The 15,225-nt window shown below is 42.3% G+C and overlaps 1 protein-coding gene across 4 annotated transcripts in view; it reads left to right on the top strand.

Moving 5' to 3' along the window:
- The window catches only part of PLD1 (phospholipase D1), a 135,223-nt gene that overhangs the window by 68,561 nt on the left and 51,437 nt on the right, over window positions 1–15,225 (top strand). For all 4 annotated transcript variants that reach the window (XM_069975187.1, XM_069975186.1, XM_069975185.1 and 1 more), the window contains 8 exons: window positions 379–524; window positions 602–707; window positions 2,500–2,565; window positions 3,262–3,320; window positions 5,391–5,483; window positions 6,925–7,077; window positions 8,107–8,256; window positions 11,701–11,784. In XM_069975187.1, coding sequence (XP_069831288.1) covers window positions 379–524; window positions 602–707; window positions 2,500–2,565; window positions 3,262–3,320; window positions 5,391–5,483; window positions 6,925–7,077; window positions 8,107–8,256; window positions 11,701–11,784 — 857 coding nt within the window. The remainder of the gene's footprint in view (window positions 1–378; window positions 525–601; window positions 708–2,499; window positions 2,566–3,261; window positions 3,321–5,390; window positions 5,484–6,924; window positions 7,078–8,106; window positions 8,257–11,700; window positions 11,785–15,225) is intronic.

A 15,225-nucleotide genomic window follows, 5' to 3' on the forward strand; every position in this document is an offset into this window, starting at 1 on the left:
CAATTACCAGTTTTTCCATAGAGTTTTGGTCTCCACATACAATGGTCTCCTGGAACCAATTAATATTGTATGTTTAGGGACCACTGTATTCATAATAAGGGGCAGATTGGTGAGGGTAGTAGTTCCGCCCCCACCCCACCAAACTGCCTCATTTACATATTAAATAAATTACAAAGGTCCCGAAAACTGGCACTGAGGATCAAGGTTAGAAAACCTTGCCCCATGCGCTATTGGGACAAATCAGCCGGTTTGATGCTTTTAACCTGCTGGTAGTTTCCCTTTAAGTTACAATGGTTTAGAAAAGGCAGAGGGCATTGTAACTTTTGGAACCCCTCTGTTTTGTTTGTGTTTTTAAATCTGACTTATGATTCATTCTAGACATCCGTTCTGAACATTTACACCATTGAGCTAACTCATGGGGAGTTTACATGGCAAGTTAAAAGGAAATTCAAGCACTTTCAAGACCTCCACAGAGAACTTCTTCGATACAAAGCTTTCATCAGAATCCCTATTCCTACCAGGAGGTATGTTTTTACTGGCAGGGGTTAGCATTTCATTTTTCTGGATTTGAAACTATTGCACAATTATATTTTTGTTATAGCCACACAGTAAGAAGACAAACTGTAAGAAGAGGGGATGTTAGGTCAATGCCAAATCTGCCCCGGAATGCAGAGATTGTTCGAGAAGAGCAGTCTTCAAGTAGAAGGGTAATGATTTCAACACTTTTTCTAATGATTTGATTTGAATGGCGGAAGTGTGTGTTTGGTCTTATAGGCAATCAATGGTGTTTATTTTCTGTTTTCTATTTAATAAAATCTGTTACGAATCTGCTACAAATCTGCATGCATTAAATGCAGAATATGATGCAGATTTTGCTGTGGCTGCTACAATAAGGGCAGACCTCACATTGAGGCAGTGGGGCAGGCGGGATTCCGAGCAGAGTCCATGGCGCAGGTTCCGATTGGAATTTCCGCTCGTTTTGCTCAGTGTGAACACACCCTAAGAGTCCCCATACACCTTTGATAAATAATGGCTGGATGATTGATTGGCCGTTAGTTGTCTCTCCCAACCACCACCACCACCATCTACAGGAACGTTCGGCACAGCTAAACGTTTTTGTGTTCTCTATAGGTGGGGTGCGGGCAATAAAAGAGCTCTCGCTGCAGCTTATCTTTCCCAAAACGCAGGGGTTGGGTATGATTTTCGCTGCAAGTGGCGGGTACAGCCAATCAATGTCTTATGGTGTGTTTACACAGACAGATATAGCTGACAAATTAATGAAGCCAGAAACAGAATGGAAACAGAGAACATGTTATAAAGGAAAGACTGAGTTTTCCTGTCTCTTTAAATCCATTCCTGGCTTTGGCTTAAAAAAATCTGTCAGATAATCTCTGTGTAGCTGGCCATTGGAACAGGAACAGGCTGGCCTTAAGGTCTAGGCCCCACCCCCTCTTGTTTGGCCCACCTATGGGTGTTGAGGAGGCGGGACCAATGGTGGCACTGTGGGCGGGACCACGTGGCGCTAATGCAGCGAAGCCCCGCCCACTTAACACAATCTGCGGTTGATAAAAGATGACTTTTTACTTAAACAAGCATCATGACGTATGATGTCAAATAAAGTATGAAAACTGCAAAATTTACCCTTCACACCGTGTCACTTTAGTTTTTTATGTTAAACATATATTTTTTAAGAATTTTTTGGTAACTTTTTTTTTTCTAATTTTCTATCTATATGGTTATGTTCACACTGAGTAAAATCGGAGGAATTGTTTGGCGTAGCTCTCCACCACAGAACCCCGTCTGCCTCAGTGTCCCACAGTATCTCTATGGGAGGGCTTGCGCGTGTCTGTGTGCGTTGCTCAAAGAATTTGCTAGCCCTCCTATAAAGATACTGTGGGACACTGAAGCAGGTGGGATTCTGCTGATTTTAGTCAGTGTGAACAAACCCTATTACAAAATATTCCTGATACCTGTCTTGCAGTTTTCATTTTCACCACTGGGGCTAAAACTAAGTTGAGATTCCAGTTCTGTGGTGATAAGAGGTGGCTATTGTAAAGTGAATTGTACAGCATTGCAGTGACATGTGACACCAGTAGATAGAGGAGACAATAGCAGTCTCTCATGGAATGACCTCTTTAAAGGTCACAGAGTACTCTGAGTAATGTTTCAGATCTATTTCCCGGGGACCAACTCTGTCTATTGTCGTCTATGCCCATGAGTCTTGCTGTAAAGTATGTTGCTAAATGCTTTTAAAAACAGCTCAGGCAAGATGGCAGCCCCCATAAAAAAGTAAAATAAAAAAAAAAATTACAGTCAGAAAATAGAAACAGATTAGAATAAAAAATAAAAGTACAATTTTTAGTATCTGGCTGTAATCAGTAAAAAAAATGTAGGTGACTCATTCCTTTTAAGTTACTTCGCGAATACCTGCAATGTCTACACCCCTTTAAAGTATTTATGTATTGTTACTTTATATGAAGTGTTTCTCTTCTGTTGCAGAAACAATTAGAGGACTACTTATCAGCGCTATTAAAGATGCCGATGTACAGGAATTATCATGCAACAGTAAGTAAGAATTCTGCCTGTTTTCCTGCTTATTTACTGCTAGACAGGCAGGATTTACAGCCTGTTCCAGCATTATTTACAGTGGAATTAGATATTTGAGAGTGTGATTATTCCTGAATATTATTACAGTGACTTTCGATGGAAACCAGGGTTTATAACTGCACGGCAGTCTAGCACTATTCTAACCCTTGGGTCTTCAGAGACAAAGGCTACAAAAAAGAATTCTTGATTAAATCTCTATTTCAACATTTTATTCTATTTGAGTCAGTGTCAGGTAGTCTGAATAAAATACTGTATGGGAGGTCTGTGCTGGTATTCATATATTGATCGAATGGCTTTATTTCCCAAGAGCTTGCTGTACACCAGAACTAAATAACCTTTACTCCCGCAGTAGTTCTTACACAATTAAAGTGATGGCCTGTGTGAATCAACATTTACTTTAGTGCACTGGCTTGACAGTACATGACGTATGAGCCTGTGCACAAGGATACATTGGCTTTTGCGTGAAAATGTGCCAGTGATGCTTTATTAGAAAAGAATAAAACCCCAGTCTCAAGCTCCCATCACATTGTTCATTACATGACCATTTCAGGAACTGATCCAAAGAGGGTGGGGGTTTGTAGCAGAGCAGCAGGACTCTGTATTAGTGCACCAAAAGTTTGCCATGTGATTAATTTGTAATATACTTCCTTCCAGAGGGAATTTATTGATGTAAGTCAGCTATCCTTTATCCATGACCTTGGACCGAAGGGCATGTAAGTTTTATATGGTTAGTTTACTCAGCTGCTTTCTTTAATCTTCTGTGATTGTCTGCACAGTGATGCGGGGTCTACATAGCATGTCACTTGCTGTGTACGAATGCTTTATACAGTCTGTTTCCTGGCTAAGAACAGGTTCCTCTCATTGGGAGCCATAACAAAATATTGTACAGCTGTATTCACTTCTATTGTTTCATTATGTTCTTATGATATGTGGCCCACACATGACCATACTATGCCTGCTGCACCTGAATTTTAGCACTACCCAGGCCAGAATTATTAAGCATTAAATGGTCTGTACATTTGTTTTTGGGTTTGCACTAAAAATTATAGTAAAGTGTGGCACACTCCACACTTGATATTTTCACACACCAAAATGAACATTACCATGGTTTGTCTATATTTTAAAGCGACTGAGAGTAAATCCTTACAGGTCATGTCTGTTAAAATGTGCCTGGTTAGAGCAAAAAATGATCTTTTAGTCTGCAGCCCTGTGTCATACTGGTGTGGCCTAGAGTGTCTGTGCCCCAGGTCTGTGACACCTCTACTTTCTTCTTCCCCACCCACCTCATCAGTAGGAACACCCCCATGCTGAATTTCTTTTCATCGCTTGTCTAAACTGTGCACCTGTGTCGCTATAACACATGTGCAGTTTAGACAAGTGATGTATAGAAATCCTGCCTGGGTGCGTTCCTAATGAAAATGAGGGTAGGGAGGAAGAAAGGAGAGTTGGCACAGACACTCTAGGCCATGCCAGTATTGCACAACGCTGCAGATTAAAAGATTAACATTTTTTGCTCTAATCAAGGCACCTAGTACATTTTAAAAGACACAAACAGTAAGGATTTACACTCCTCAAATGAGATGGTACTAGCAGTTTGGTGGGGTGGGTTGGTGTGGATACAGAGGTGCTTTAAAGGAACCTGTCACAATTGAGATAAATAAAAAAAAATATTTACTACAGACAATGCATTAAAATTCATACAGATACCTAGCCTATGCTTATGACAAGATGCTAGATACTAGTAATGATTTAGACCCTCATATTTCTATGGTAAATTTATTTAAAAGAATGGCAGAGTATAATGATAATCTGTAAGGGTCCATTTACACAGATTATCTGACATATTATCTGCCAAAGATTTGAAGCCAAAGCCAGGAATGGATTTGAAGAGAGGAAAAATCTCAGGCTTTCCTTTATGACCTGATCTCTGTTTATAGTCTGTTTCTGGCTTTGGCTTCAAATCTTTGGCAGATAATCTTTCTGTGTAAATGGACCCTAACAAACCAGTGTGAAATAAGTTACTATTGCTGTTCTTGAAGAATTGGCTTTGTCTTTACATACAATTATATTGAATGCTGCCTTACCACTTAGACTAGGTTTACGTTTCTGTCAGGGCTCTGTTCTAAGCCTCTGCAGAAAGTCTGCTCAGTGCCACAGAACGGGGCTTCAGTAACTAAGGGTGGGTTCACACTACGGAATTCTCGCGGATAAACTCAGCAGAATTCCGTCGGTTGTCCTCGCGCACGGCTGCGTGCCTTTCTGCCGGCTCTATAGACACCATTCTATGGGTCGGCGTATTCCGCTATCCGCCAAAAGAAGTGACATGTCGCTGCTTTCAGCGGATAGCGTAATATGCCGGCCCATAGAATGGTGTCTATAGAGCCGGCGGAAAGGCGCGCGTCTGTGCGCGCGGACAGCCGACGGAATTCCGCCGATATTATCCGTGAGAATTCCTCAGTATGAACCCACCCTCACACAGATAATACTATAATGTGTAATGAGAACATTGCCATAATAAGTGTCTCTACAGAGGGGCAACAGTCTGGAACTTGAGTACTAAGAAATAGCTATGATATGCTGGAATTCTGGACTTGCCTTCTTGGAGGGGGTCACTTGGCAAATCTTTGTTCTCAGCGGCTTGTGGGAATGTTAAGGGCAACAGAACAGCTGCACTGTACTAAAATTATCATTTGTATCATTTAAAGCCCTCTAAATTAAATAAGGCTGTGATTACTATAATAAAATTATAGTTGCGGACTTAATCTGCCTATGCTTTGTTTCAGTGAAGGAATGATCATGAAGAGATCTGGTGGACACAGAATACCTGGTTTAAATTGTTGTGGGCAAGGAAGTGTTTGCTATCGATGGTCCAAAAGGTAATGGAAGAATAACCCTTTTTTCACATTGTACTACATAGAAACCTTTTCATAGTTTGTTGTAGTCTAATTACAATGTTATCAAAAATAAAGAGAGAGCTGCAACAGGATTTAGCACTTCTATAATAGTTTTGCGGTATTTTCTGTTTGTTTTGTAAAGCAAGATCCTATGATGATTGCAGAATTTGACTCTGAAGGGGAAAGTACTTTAGAAGTCATCCAGCCACATCTCCCTGTGGTCACATCATGAATAGACACCAGTGACCTAGTTCTGTTAGCAGCCATACATGCCTATAGTACAACACTGCCTTGTTTGACAGATAATGTGGTATTCCACAGTCCATGAGTCCTTCTGTTCTTTCCTATGTTAGGGCCCTATTCCACAGTAATGATAATCGGCCCGATTTGGCCGATTATCGCTCTGTGAAATAGAGAGAACGATCAGCCGATGATAGTGTCATCGGCTGATCGTTCATTTAGGGCCAGACCTAAAATCATTGTTCCCCCACCGCGCATTGCTACAGTTGAATAGCGGTGCACGGCGGGCGACTGACGATTTGAGAAGCAGCAGCAGCAGCATACATTACCTGTCAGGTCTTCTGCTCCGCTCTGTCTTCCTCCCCGGGTCCTGCGCGCTCTGCCTTCAGAATGGCCTGTCAGCTGACGGAGCGCTCAGCCAATCACAGGCCGCGGGGATCCCGGCCTGTGATTGGCTGAGCGCTCCGTCCGCTGACAGGCCATTCTGAAGATAGAGCGCGCCAGACCCGGGGAGGAGGAGGGAGCGGAGGTAATGTATACTGCAAGGGCTGCAAGGACATCGGTAACGATATCCCTGCAGCCCTCGCTCAACGATCATCGGGCCGTGGAATAGGCCCAGTAAACGAGCGGCGATCTAGCAGATCGGCGCTCGTTTACATCGTTGATTGGGCCCTCCTCGGCCCGTGAAATAGGACCCTTAGTTAGGTTTTATCTGTCCAAAGAACCTTGTTCCAGAATTAGCTGGTTTTATAGATTCCTTCTCATGCATGGTCCAAAACATGACACTGCTTAATGATGAAATGAGCCTGTGAAAATGGAAGACCTATGTATATAATGGATGTTCCCCCTAAATGGTTAGAGGGGTTTCCCCACAGCCGTACAGTGTACTCCATTCACGTTGTTCAGCCCATATAGCTAAGAAAGTGGCAGGTTGCTTGTCCTGCCTCCACTCCATTCAAATGGTGGTTGGGGGGGGGTAGATCTGGGAGAATTCCAGCAGTTGCACCTCACCCAATCAGGTGATCAGTGTCTTCCAATTGGAAAACCCCTTTAATGCAGTGTGTAATGAAAAAACCTGACTTACCTGGTCAACATGATCAGAATTTATGTGGTCTTCACAAGTGCTCTTCTACTGTCTACTTCACACAATCTGAGTTTCATTGTAGCTTTTCTCACTTTTCAGATGGCTGGTCGTGAAAGATTCTTTCCTTTTGTACATGAAACCTGACAGTGGAGCAATTTCCTTTGTTCTGTTAGTCGATCAGGAATTCAACATAAAAATTGGGAAGAAAGATACAGAGACCCAGTATGGTTTACGAATAGACAACCTCTCCAGGTGAGAGAACCATTCTGTCAGTTCACACTTTCTACCGCATGTTCCGTATCCCATCCCCATTGTCCACTACTGAGCCTGTATTTGCCTATGGAGGACCCTGGGTCAGGGCATAGTCACATGCTCCTCCATGTCGGCCATCTTATGAACAGAATCACCACAGAGCAGGACAGCAAAGCCTGGAAGAGGGAAGTCTGGTTTTAGCTCTGAGGCTCACAGGGAGCTGCTGTCAGTAAGTGCTATGAGTACACCTACTAATACTGTATGCTGAACTACTTTATTATAAAGTGGAATGTAAGATATGTTGACATATTTTAATGTGTTACGAGCACATCTGTACTTAAAGTGATATTGTTTGTGCAAGACTTTGCAAAGACTTTATCACCAACATCAGTTTAAAAATGGAATTTAATGTGAAGTTTAAGTTTTTACATGAAATTGATATTTTCCATAGCCTACAATGGCATGCCTTGCTTTATAACTTTTCAGTACTGTTTATATTGTGACCAACAGGGTTTTGCGATTAGGAAACCGCCAAACCAAATAAAATGGTTTATTTTGTTTGAGACACTTTTTTTTAAGGCTTTTATTAGGATTGTCATGACATGTACAACTACTAGTAGATAGCCCATCAAGGACAGTCATTCTAATAGAAAATGCATCAAACTAAAGGCCCTATTATGCGGAGAGATTATCTGGCAAATCCGGCAGATATCTTCCTGTGTAATAGCCAGTGATCAGACGACAAGTGTGCAAACGCTTGTTTATCGCCTAATTGCTATCTTTCAAAATGTCATAATATGATCTGCTGCTAGCTGCACATCTCTATTTGTAATAAGAGATGTGCAACCGACTGCTGATTAAATAAAGGGGCTGCATGAACATCGCTAGCAATCATACACTCCTTGCCGCGTGATTATTGAGCCTTGTAATACACAGATATTCTGTGTATCCTGTCATTCTTATGTAATCTGAATTATTTTGTTTTTCTCCACCTTAACTATATTGGTATTCTGTGTTTTGCTTTTTTAGGTCTTTAATTTTGAAGTGTAACAGCTACAGACATGCACGATGGTGGGGTCAGGCTATTGAAGAATTTGTTAGGAAGCATGGGAAAAACTTTCTGACTGCTCATAGATTTGGATCATATGCAGCAGTTGAAAAACACACTCTTTGCAAATGGTAAGTACTATGCTTAGAATATCTATACTTTTATATTGGCCAGCCAGATTTCATGACGTGTACAATGCAAAGGTATTGCTGAGGCCCATCACATTACCCTACCTCCTCTTTCCGGTCTACTTACTTCCCAATAAATATCGACAGAGATCTGCTGGACGTTTTATTAACAAAATAAACAAACATTTCCAATAACAATACCTCACACAGGGTGGTTACAATATCCCTCCAAGTATCAATATCCCAATTTAACTTTATGATGGAGGTGGTCCTTGAGGTTCATTACCCCTAGTGGTTCCCCCATGGCCTATACCTACACAGGATTTACCGCAACTCCGTCAATAAATCAGACCCCTGGACACATTCCCCTGCCCACTCACTCCCCCCACCCTGATTACTCGCAGAAAAAGACAATAACACTGAGCACTCGCCTGGATGCTGTGAATCCAGCAGTCGAAGGTCCTGCATCCTAATGTGGATCCTCTGTAGTGGAAGGCCTCCATACTCGATGGCGAGCGGTCACTTCACTGATGACATAACTGCACTGCAGGATGCTCCTTTCCTAGTGACACTGCATCCCCTGCCGTCAGAGTGGCACGTCTGGAAGCTCCAGCCCTGCTATGGCTGCGGGAGGTGCGGCTTAATTCACGATATCCAATCTGTGATTCCTGCAGAGATGCCAGCACCTGCCGACTCTGCACTTCCTCCCGGTCCTCATGTTAAAATACCGGATGAGCACACCACCCGATCTGCCTGGCATGCTCACTGGACTCTGTCCCGACACCACCCACTCTCCTGTAGGGAGGGGAGGCAACTCCTCCCCCCCCAACTGGCCTGCCAACTGAGGGTCCCGTGAGGGGCTCCTAATTCAGTGCCTTACCCAAGGGCCCTCTGGGCCCAAGCACACAGGAGGCTTGTTCCTCCCTCTCGTCAGATGCATTATGGAAGAGGCAGATGCGGCAGCCCTCCGAACCCTGAAGCAGGCCTTCAACGTGCGCCTGCAGCCCCGAAGGCCCTCTATCCTCTGCCAACAATCTGAGCTGCTTTAACAACACAGAAACAGACTCTGTTCTGAGCAGCAGCCAGTAAGTGGGTACACAGACACCGATTACAACTGAGCCCAGCAAACATAAAATGTCTGCACCCAAAAGCCTACTTCTTACTTATAAAGGCCCCTCATTCTCCACCCCTAAAAACACCCCCATCAACAACTCCCCTCTTTCTCCCCCATCCTTCTCTTACCTTCCCCTTACAATCCTATTGTCCACCCCCTTAGCCCTTATTTGACCTAACTGTATGTGCTCAAACCCAATGCTAAAATGGTCCCTCTAAACCCTGCCGTGTCGCCCCCCTCCTTAGGCTCTCGTCCCCAGTCCAGCCTCACTAGTAATACGTGCTCATAAAATATTTTTTGCTTCAGGTATGTGCTTCAGATTTTTATGTCTTTTTTTTAATGTAATTTTGCTAAATAAAAGTGATATAAAGATGACATAAAGATGTTGGTGATGTTCTTATGTTAAAGGGGTTGTGCGGCGCTAATCCATTTATTCACAAAATAACACACATTACAAAGTTATACAACTTTGTAGTGTGTGTTATCTATGTGAATGGCCCCCTTCCCCGTGTTCTCCCCCACCCACGCTAAACCCGGAAGTGTTGGTGCATTATACTTACCACATTCGTGTCGACCCCCGTCCGCCATCTTGGGACAATGACGTAATCTTCAGGAGGCCGGCTGAACCGCTCCATCCGTTCCTCATGCCGGCCCCCCTATACCACGTCATCAGCAGCGATTGGCTGAGCATAACTGTAACGCAGCATAAGGGGGCAGGCATGAGGGATGGATGGAGCGGTTCGGCCGGCCTCCCGAAGACTACGTCATTGTCCCAAGATGGTGGACGGGGGTCGACACGAATGCGGTAAGTATAATGCACCAACGCTTCCGGGTTTAGCGTGGGTGGGGGGCAACACGGAGAAGGGGGCCATTCACATACATAACACACATTACAAAGTTGTATAACTTTGTAATGTGTGTTATTTTGTGAATAAATGATAAGCGCCGCACTACCACTTTAAGCTCAGCCCTTTTCTGACATTGGCTCTATAGACTGCACACATTTTAGTCTAGCATGTTCTTTACACCTTTTTGCCAATTTTATTTGCTGTGCTCTCTAATTAGCAGGGTTGTAAGGGACATTATGGTGGTAGAGCTCTGGGCAGTATTATGGTAGCGTACTAGAAGCGTACTAGGAACTGTGCACCCCTATGCCTTCAGAGTACTAAAGAGACACTAGTAAGAATAAACAGATGTAAGTTCCCGCTGCTAAAAACGGTTTTTCACAGACGACACGAAAATATTTATAAACAGTAAAATGGGTTGATATTCACACCTATATTCAAAACTATACAGCCAATGCTAGGTGGAATATATATATATATATATATATAATATATATATATATATCTGCCCTATTGCATTACTAGTTTCCTAGCCCTGTCCCCCCACAGCTCCTGAAGACAGACATCTTACTTTAAGGCTATGTTCACACTGCGTATGAGTCCGGCCGTAGTGCGAACCGCGAATATACGCACGTAGTTTTGAGGTTGATGCGTTCGCTTGAAAGTATACGATATACGGCCACACAATGCACAGTACGTATGAGCTTACGGCTGGATCGTATGCGGCGCCGTGAAAAATGAACAAGACCATTGTTTGGGGACGGAAATGTTCCAACTTACTGCCCTGGATTTCCATGCGGTCCCGTACGAAGTACTTATTTCTGCCAAATTCATCCAAAAGGTTCTGTGTGTTTTATTGGGCTGGGCGAAGATTTCCAAGTAAATGACCTGTTTCAGATCGCTTCGAAACAAGCTAGGGAAGCATAACTGTACTACGTATGTTCGCGGTTCGTACACATCCGACCGCATGTCGATTTTTTTCCCACGCCCGTAGTTTCAGCCGCACATGTACGGCGGCGTACGAAATGCGGCCGGACTCATGCGCAGTGTGAACATAGCCTAAATGTACTCATGTTAGGAGTAGTTTTTGTATTCAGTGTTTAAAACTGTGTTTATCCAGGCGTGTATTTATCACCTTACACCTTGACCTCAAGAAATCTGAAATTAAGCTAAACATGCGTTTCTTATCATTGCACAAGTTCTGCTAGAAGGTTATTTCTGCACCGTAAATGGTTGCTCATCTGTAAGTCACTGGTAACCTCTCATTTCAGCTAAAAAAAAACAAACACATTCCTGCCATTTGCCTTTTTATTACATTTGCCTAATGGCAAAAAATGAAATGGCCTCTGTTATTACAAAGTCACAAGGTAATGCCATTACTGTGTGGTCATTACAAAGTGCGTAGTTGCTTAGCATATTGCATTTTACAATGTATCCTTCAGGGGTATGACCTTATTGTCACATGGTAATAAATTTGCTCTGTTTTAGGTATGTCAATGCCAAAGGATATTTTAATGATGTGGCTGATGCAATGGAGGCTGCAAAGGAGGAAATTTTCATTACAGATTGGTGGTTTGTATTACCTTGGATCCTTATAAATGTCATTGCTGTTAATGCTCCTGTGTTGGGTTAAACATATGCACATGGTTAAAAAAGGACTGCAAACATTATTTACTCCTATGTAGCTAAATGAGCTCTAGAGATCTCTGACAACAGGGACAGACTGTTCTGGGCTTCCATTGACAAACATTAGTTATCTTTGTCTCAGCCTGTAATGATGGCACATTTAGGGCCAGTTCACACTAAGGAATCAGGGCTGAATTTCAGGGCTGATTCCTCACTGAAAAATAGTGCAGAGCCAGTGAGTTCAATGGAATTTGCGCTCTGCAGTTCGTACAGTGGAATTTCCGCACAGAATTTTAACGGCGGATCTGCTTTCCGCCAGAATTGACATGTCATTTCTGCTGGTGGATTTCGCTGGCAGAATCCCATTGAAATGAATTGAGCTGTGAGATTCTATTCTGAAATTTTTCAGCGCAAAATACTTGCCAAAATTCAGTGCGGAATTGGAAACATTACGCCAGAGGTGGTTCCAGACGGACAGCTTTACTCATGTATTCCCTGCGGAATTCTGTGAGAACACTTTCCTCGCTGATTCAGCGATGAGTCCTTAGTGTGAACTGGCCCTTACTTGAGAAGCCCTTTACTTTAAAGTTTATATCACGTTTAATACAAATTATGCATAATCATTGTATGTTGCGCATCAACCTGAGGAAATGGTTTTGTATATGTAGGTAAAGGAGGCTACAGTGCAGGCTAAGGTCTATTAAAGGAAGAATTACTGATGGGCCATAATAACTGAACATAGATTTGTGTAGGATGGGGGTTAAGCTATATTTCTGTTAATTCCAGAAATTTTCCATTAATTCCAGTCCTGTACATTTGGTATAGCATGTGCGTCGCTTTAAATATATTTACTTTTATATATTGTTTAAATTATACACTAAAGTATTCATAATCCATTCAGCAAACACCATATATAACACCGATAAGCCAACTATGTCACTTAGCTGTGATCTTAGAACAGATGCTTTTATGTGCTGGGGTAGAGGGTGCATTGTTCACATATACAGTATGTTGTCCAGATGGCAGAATGGGACAAATCTCAGGTGCCAGGTAGCCGATACACAAAACAAAAAGGCCCTTACACATCCCACCCCCTAAGCCAGCTGCAAACCACAAGTTTGGTGGTCATATTACAGTCTGGTTCATTAATAATGGTGCAATATTTATTAAGAAATACAGATCCTTTTAAAGGGGTTATCTGGTATCAGAAAAACATGACCACTTTCTTCTTAAGACAGCACCACTCTTGTCTCCAGTTTGCATGAGGTTTTGCAACTCTGTTCCATTTAAGTAAATGGAGCTTAATTGTTAACCACTATAGATGAGCGAATAGTGAAATATTTGATTCGTGGGACTATGGGAGAAAAATACTTGGGACCTGGAAATCAATATTCGACCACTAGGAGGTCACCAAGTGCACAAAGAATTCTCAGGAAATTACGCCAACACCTCTGGAATGCATATGGGACAACAGGGGAAGCATGCCTGGGTACATCTAACACTAGTGATGAGCAAACATCCCAATTTTCGGTTTGGAACTCGAACAAAAAAAAAAAAATGTTTGTGATCGGTTTGTGTTCACCGAACACTCACGAACAAGTTACGAACCTAAAGTAGAAGCGTACGTTTCAGTCCAGTTGTACGCACTTGCGTACGTATCAGGTGCAGTGTAAAAAACGTAATAACGAAAATTAACACTAACTACAAACCAGTAGTAGCAAGATAACAGGTATTATCCTGCAATCACAGTACACAGCCGTATACCGGATATAGAATTGTTTTTTTACAATAATAAAATGAGAGAGTTGTTCAACTCCTTTACAGGATGCAGACTGCGCAAATCAGTAGTAGCAAGATAACAGGTATTATCCTGCAATCACAGTACATCAGTAGATTACTGAACACACTGCCTATCTCACAACAGCTTCTTAATAAATGGTTTTTATACTTTTAGCCCTAACAGGGGCTTTTTGGGGTCCCTTCCTACCTAACTTTACCTAAAAGCTTTCTCTCCCTGGTATACAGTCTGTCCCGCTCTAGCTCCTACCAGCAAGTGACACGAATATGAAATCACTATTTTTATAGAATTTTTACTGCGTTATCGTTCGAATATTATACTATTATACGTGCTATTATAATATTATACGTACTATTCGATCAAATAGCTATTCAAACGAATACTATTCGCTCATCACTTCAAAGCACACCTTAACTGGAGAGTTTTGTTTCTGGAAAAAAAAAATGGCAATGTTGTTCAAATCCCGGATAACCCCTTTTAGGGTGCACTCACACATATAGGATCTGCAGTAGATTTGATGACGCTGATTTGAAGCTGCAGATTTGCTTAGAATCTGCAAGTTTAAATCTGTGCCATCAAATCTGCTATAGATTCTGTATGTGTGAACGCGCTCTTAGGTTGCATTTACACGTACAGGATACGCAACAGATTTTATGGTGCAGTTAGATCAAATCTGCGGATCAGCAGCAGAAAATCCGCTGTGATACGGTGTGTGTGAAGCTACCCTTAAGGGAGTTTATTAGTTGATTTGACTGCTCCCCAGACTATGGACAGTGCTAGACCGGTTTAAATTTTACTTGTTGATGGTCATAGTAGTAGCATAACCAATAAAAAACAACGCTTAAAGACTCGCTGTCATTTAAAATAACTTTTGACATGTCATCAGGTGAGACCTGTTATGATCGGGACATATAGCCGGGGATAGAGCATGGCGACCGTACAACCCACTCCCCGTCCACTCGCTAATTCTGGCAGTTTAGCCTTATACACTCTAAAACCCGCTGTGATCACTAACTGACAAGCCGGTTGACATGTCTAAAGTTTATTTTGGGTGGCAGGTGTTGGCACACCAACAATCAGTGACTGATAATAAATCCTATGGATAGCTCTTCAGTCTATTTTCTTGAGAAAACCTCTTTAATCTAAACCAAAGAGTCCAATTTCACATTAAACAGGAATATATTTAGCATATTCTTAATTTTCACCCTCATTTATTGAATAAAATAAAGCTGCTCTTGGATCTGTCACGAATACCACAGAATGAGAACACAGACTGTGGATTGTTTGGTCTAGCTGGGTTTAATGCTTTCCAGCATCTTGGAACTAGCCGGTTGCTCAGTAAAAGGAATGTTCTAGTGTTTTAATAGCATAACCCTGTGAAGCTGCAAATCCTTACCAACACTTTCCCAGAGCTGTGACGGGTTGATGATGGTAACCTTGGCATGTGTACAGTCCTCAGTGTTTGCCAAGGTTTCCAGTAACTTACATCACAAAGAGTTTATTTCTAATTTTCAGTTTGTCCAGATGCAAGGCAAGAAGGGAGGGCAAATATATTTGTGATATACAGTGAACCAGTCATGTTAATGCCT

The sequence above is a fragment of the Dendropsophus ebraccatus genome, chromosome 6, assembly GCF_027789765.1.
Source record: "Dendropsophus ebraccatus isolate aDenEbr1 chromosome 6, aDenEbr1.pat, whole genome shotgun sequence".
NCBI lineage: Eukaryota > Metazoa > Chordata > Amphibia > Anura > Hylidae > Dendropsophus > Dendropsophus ebraccatus.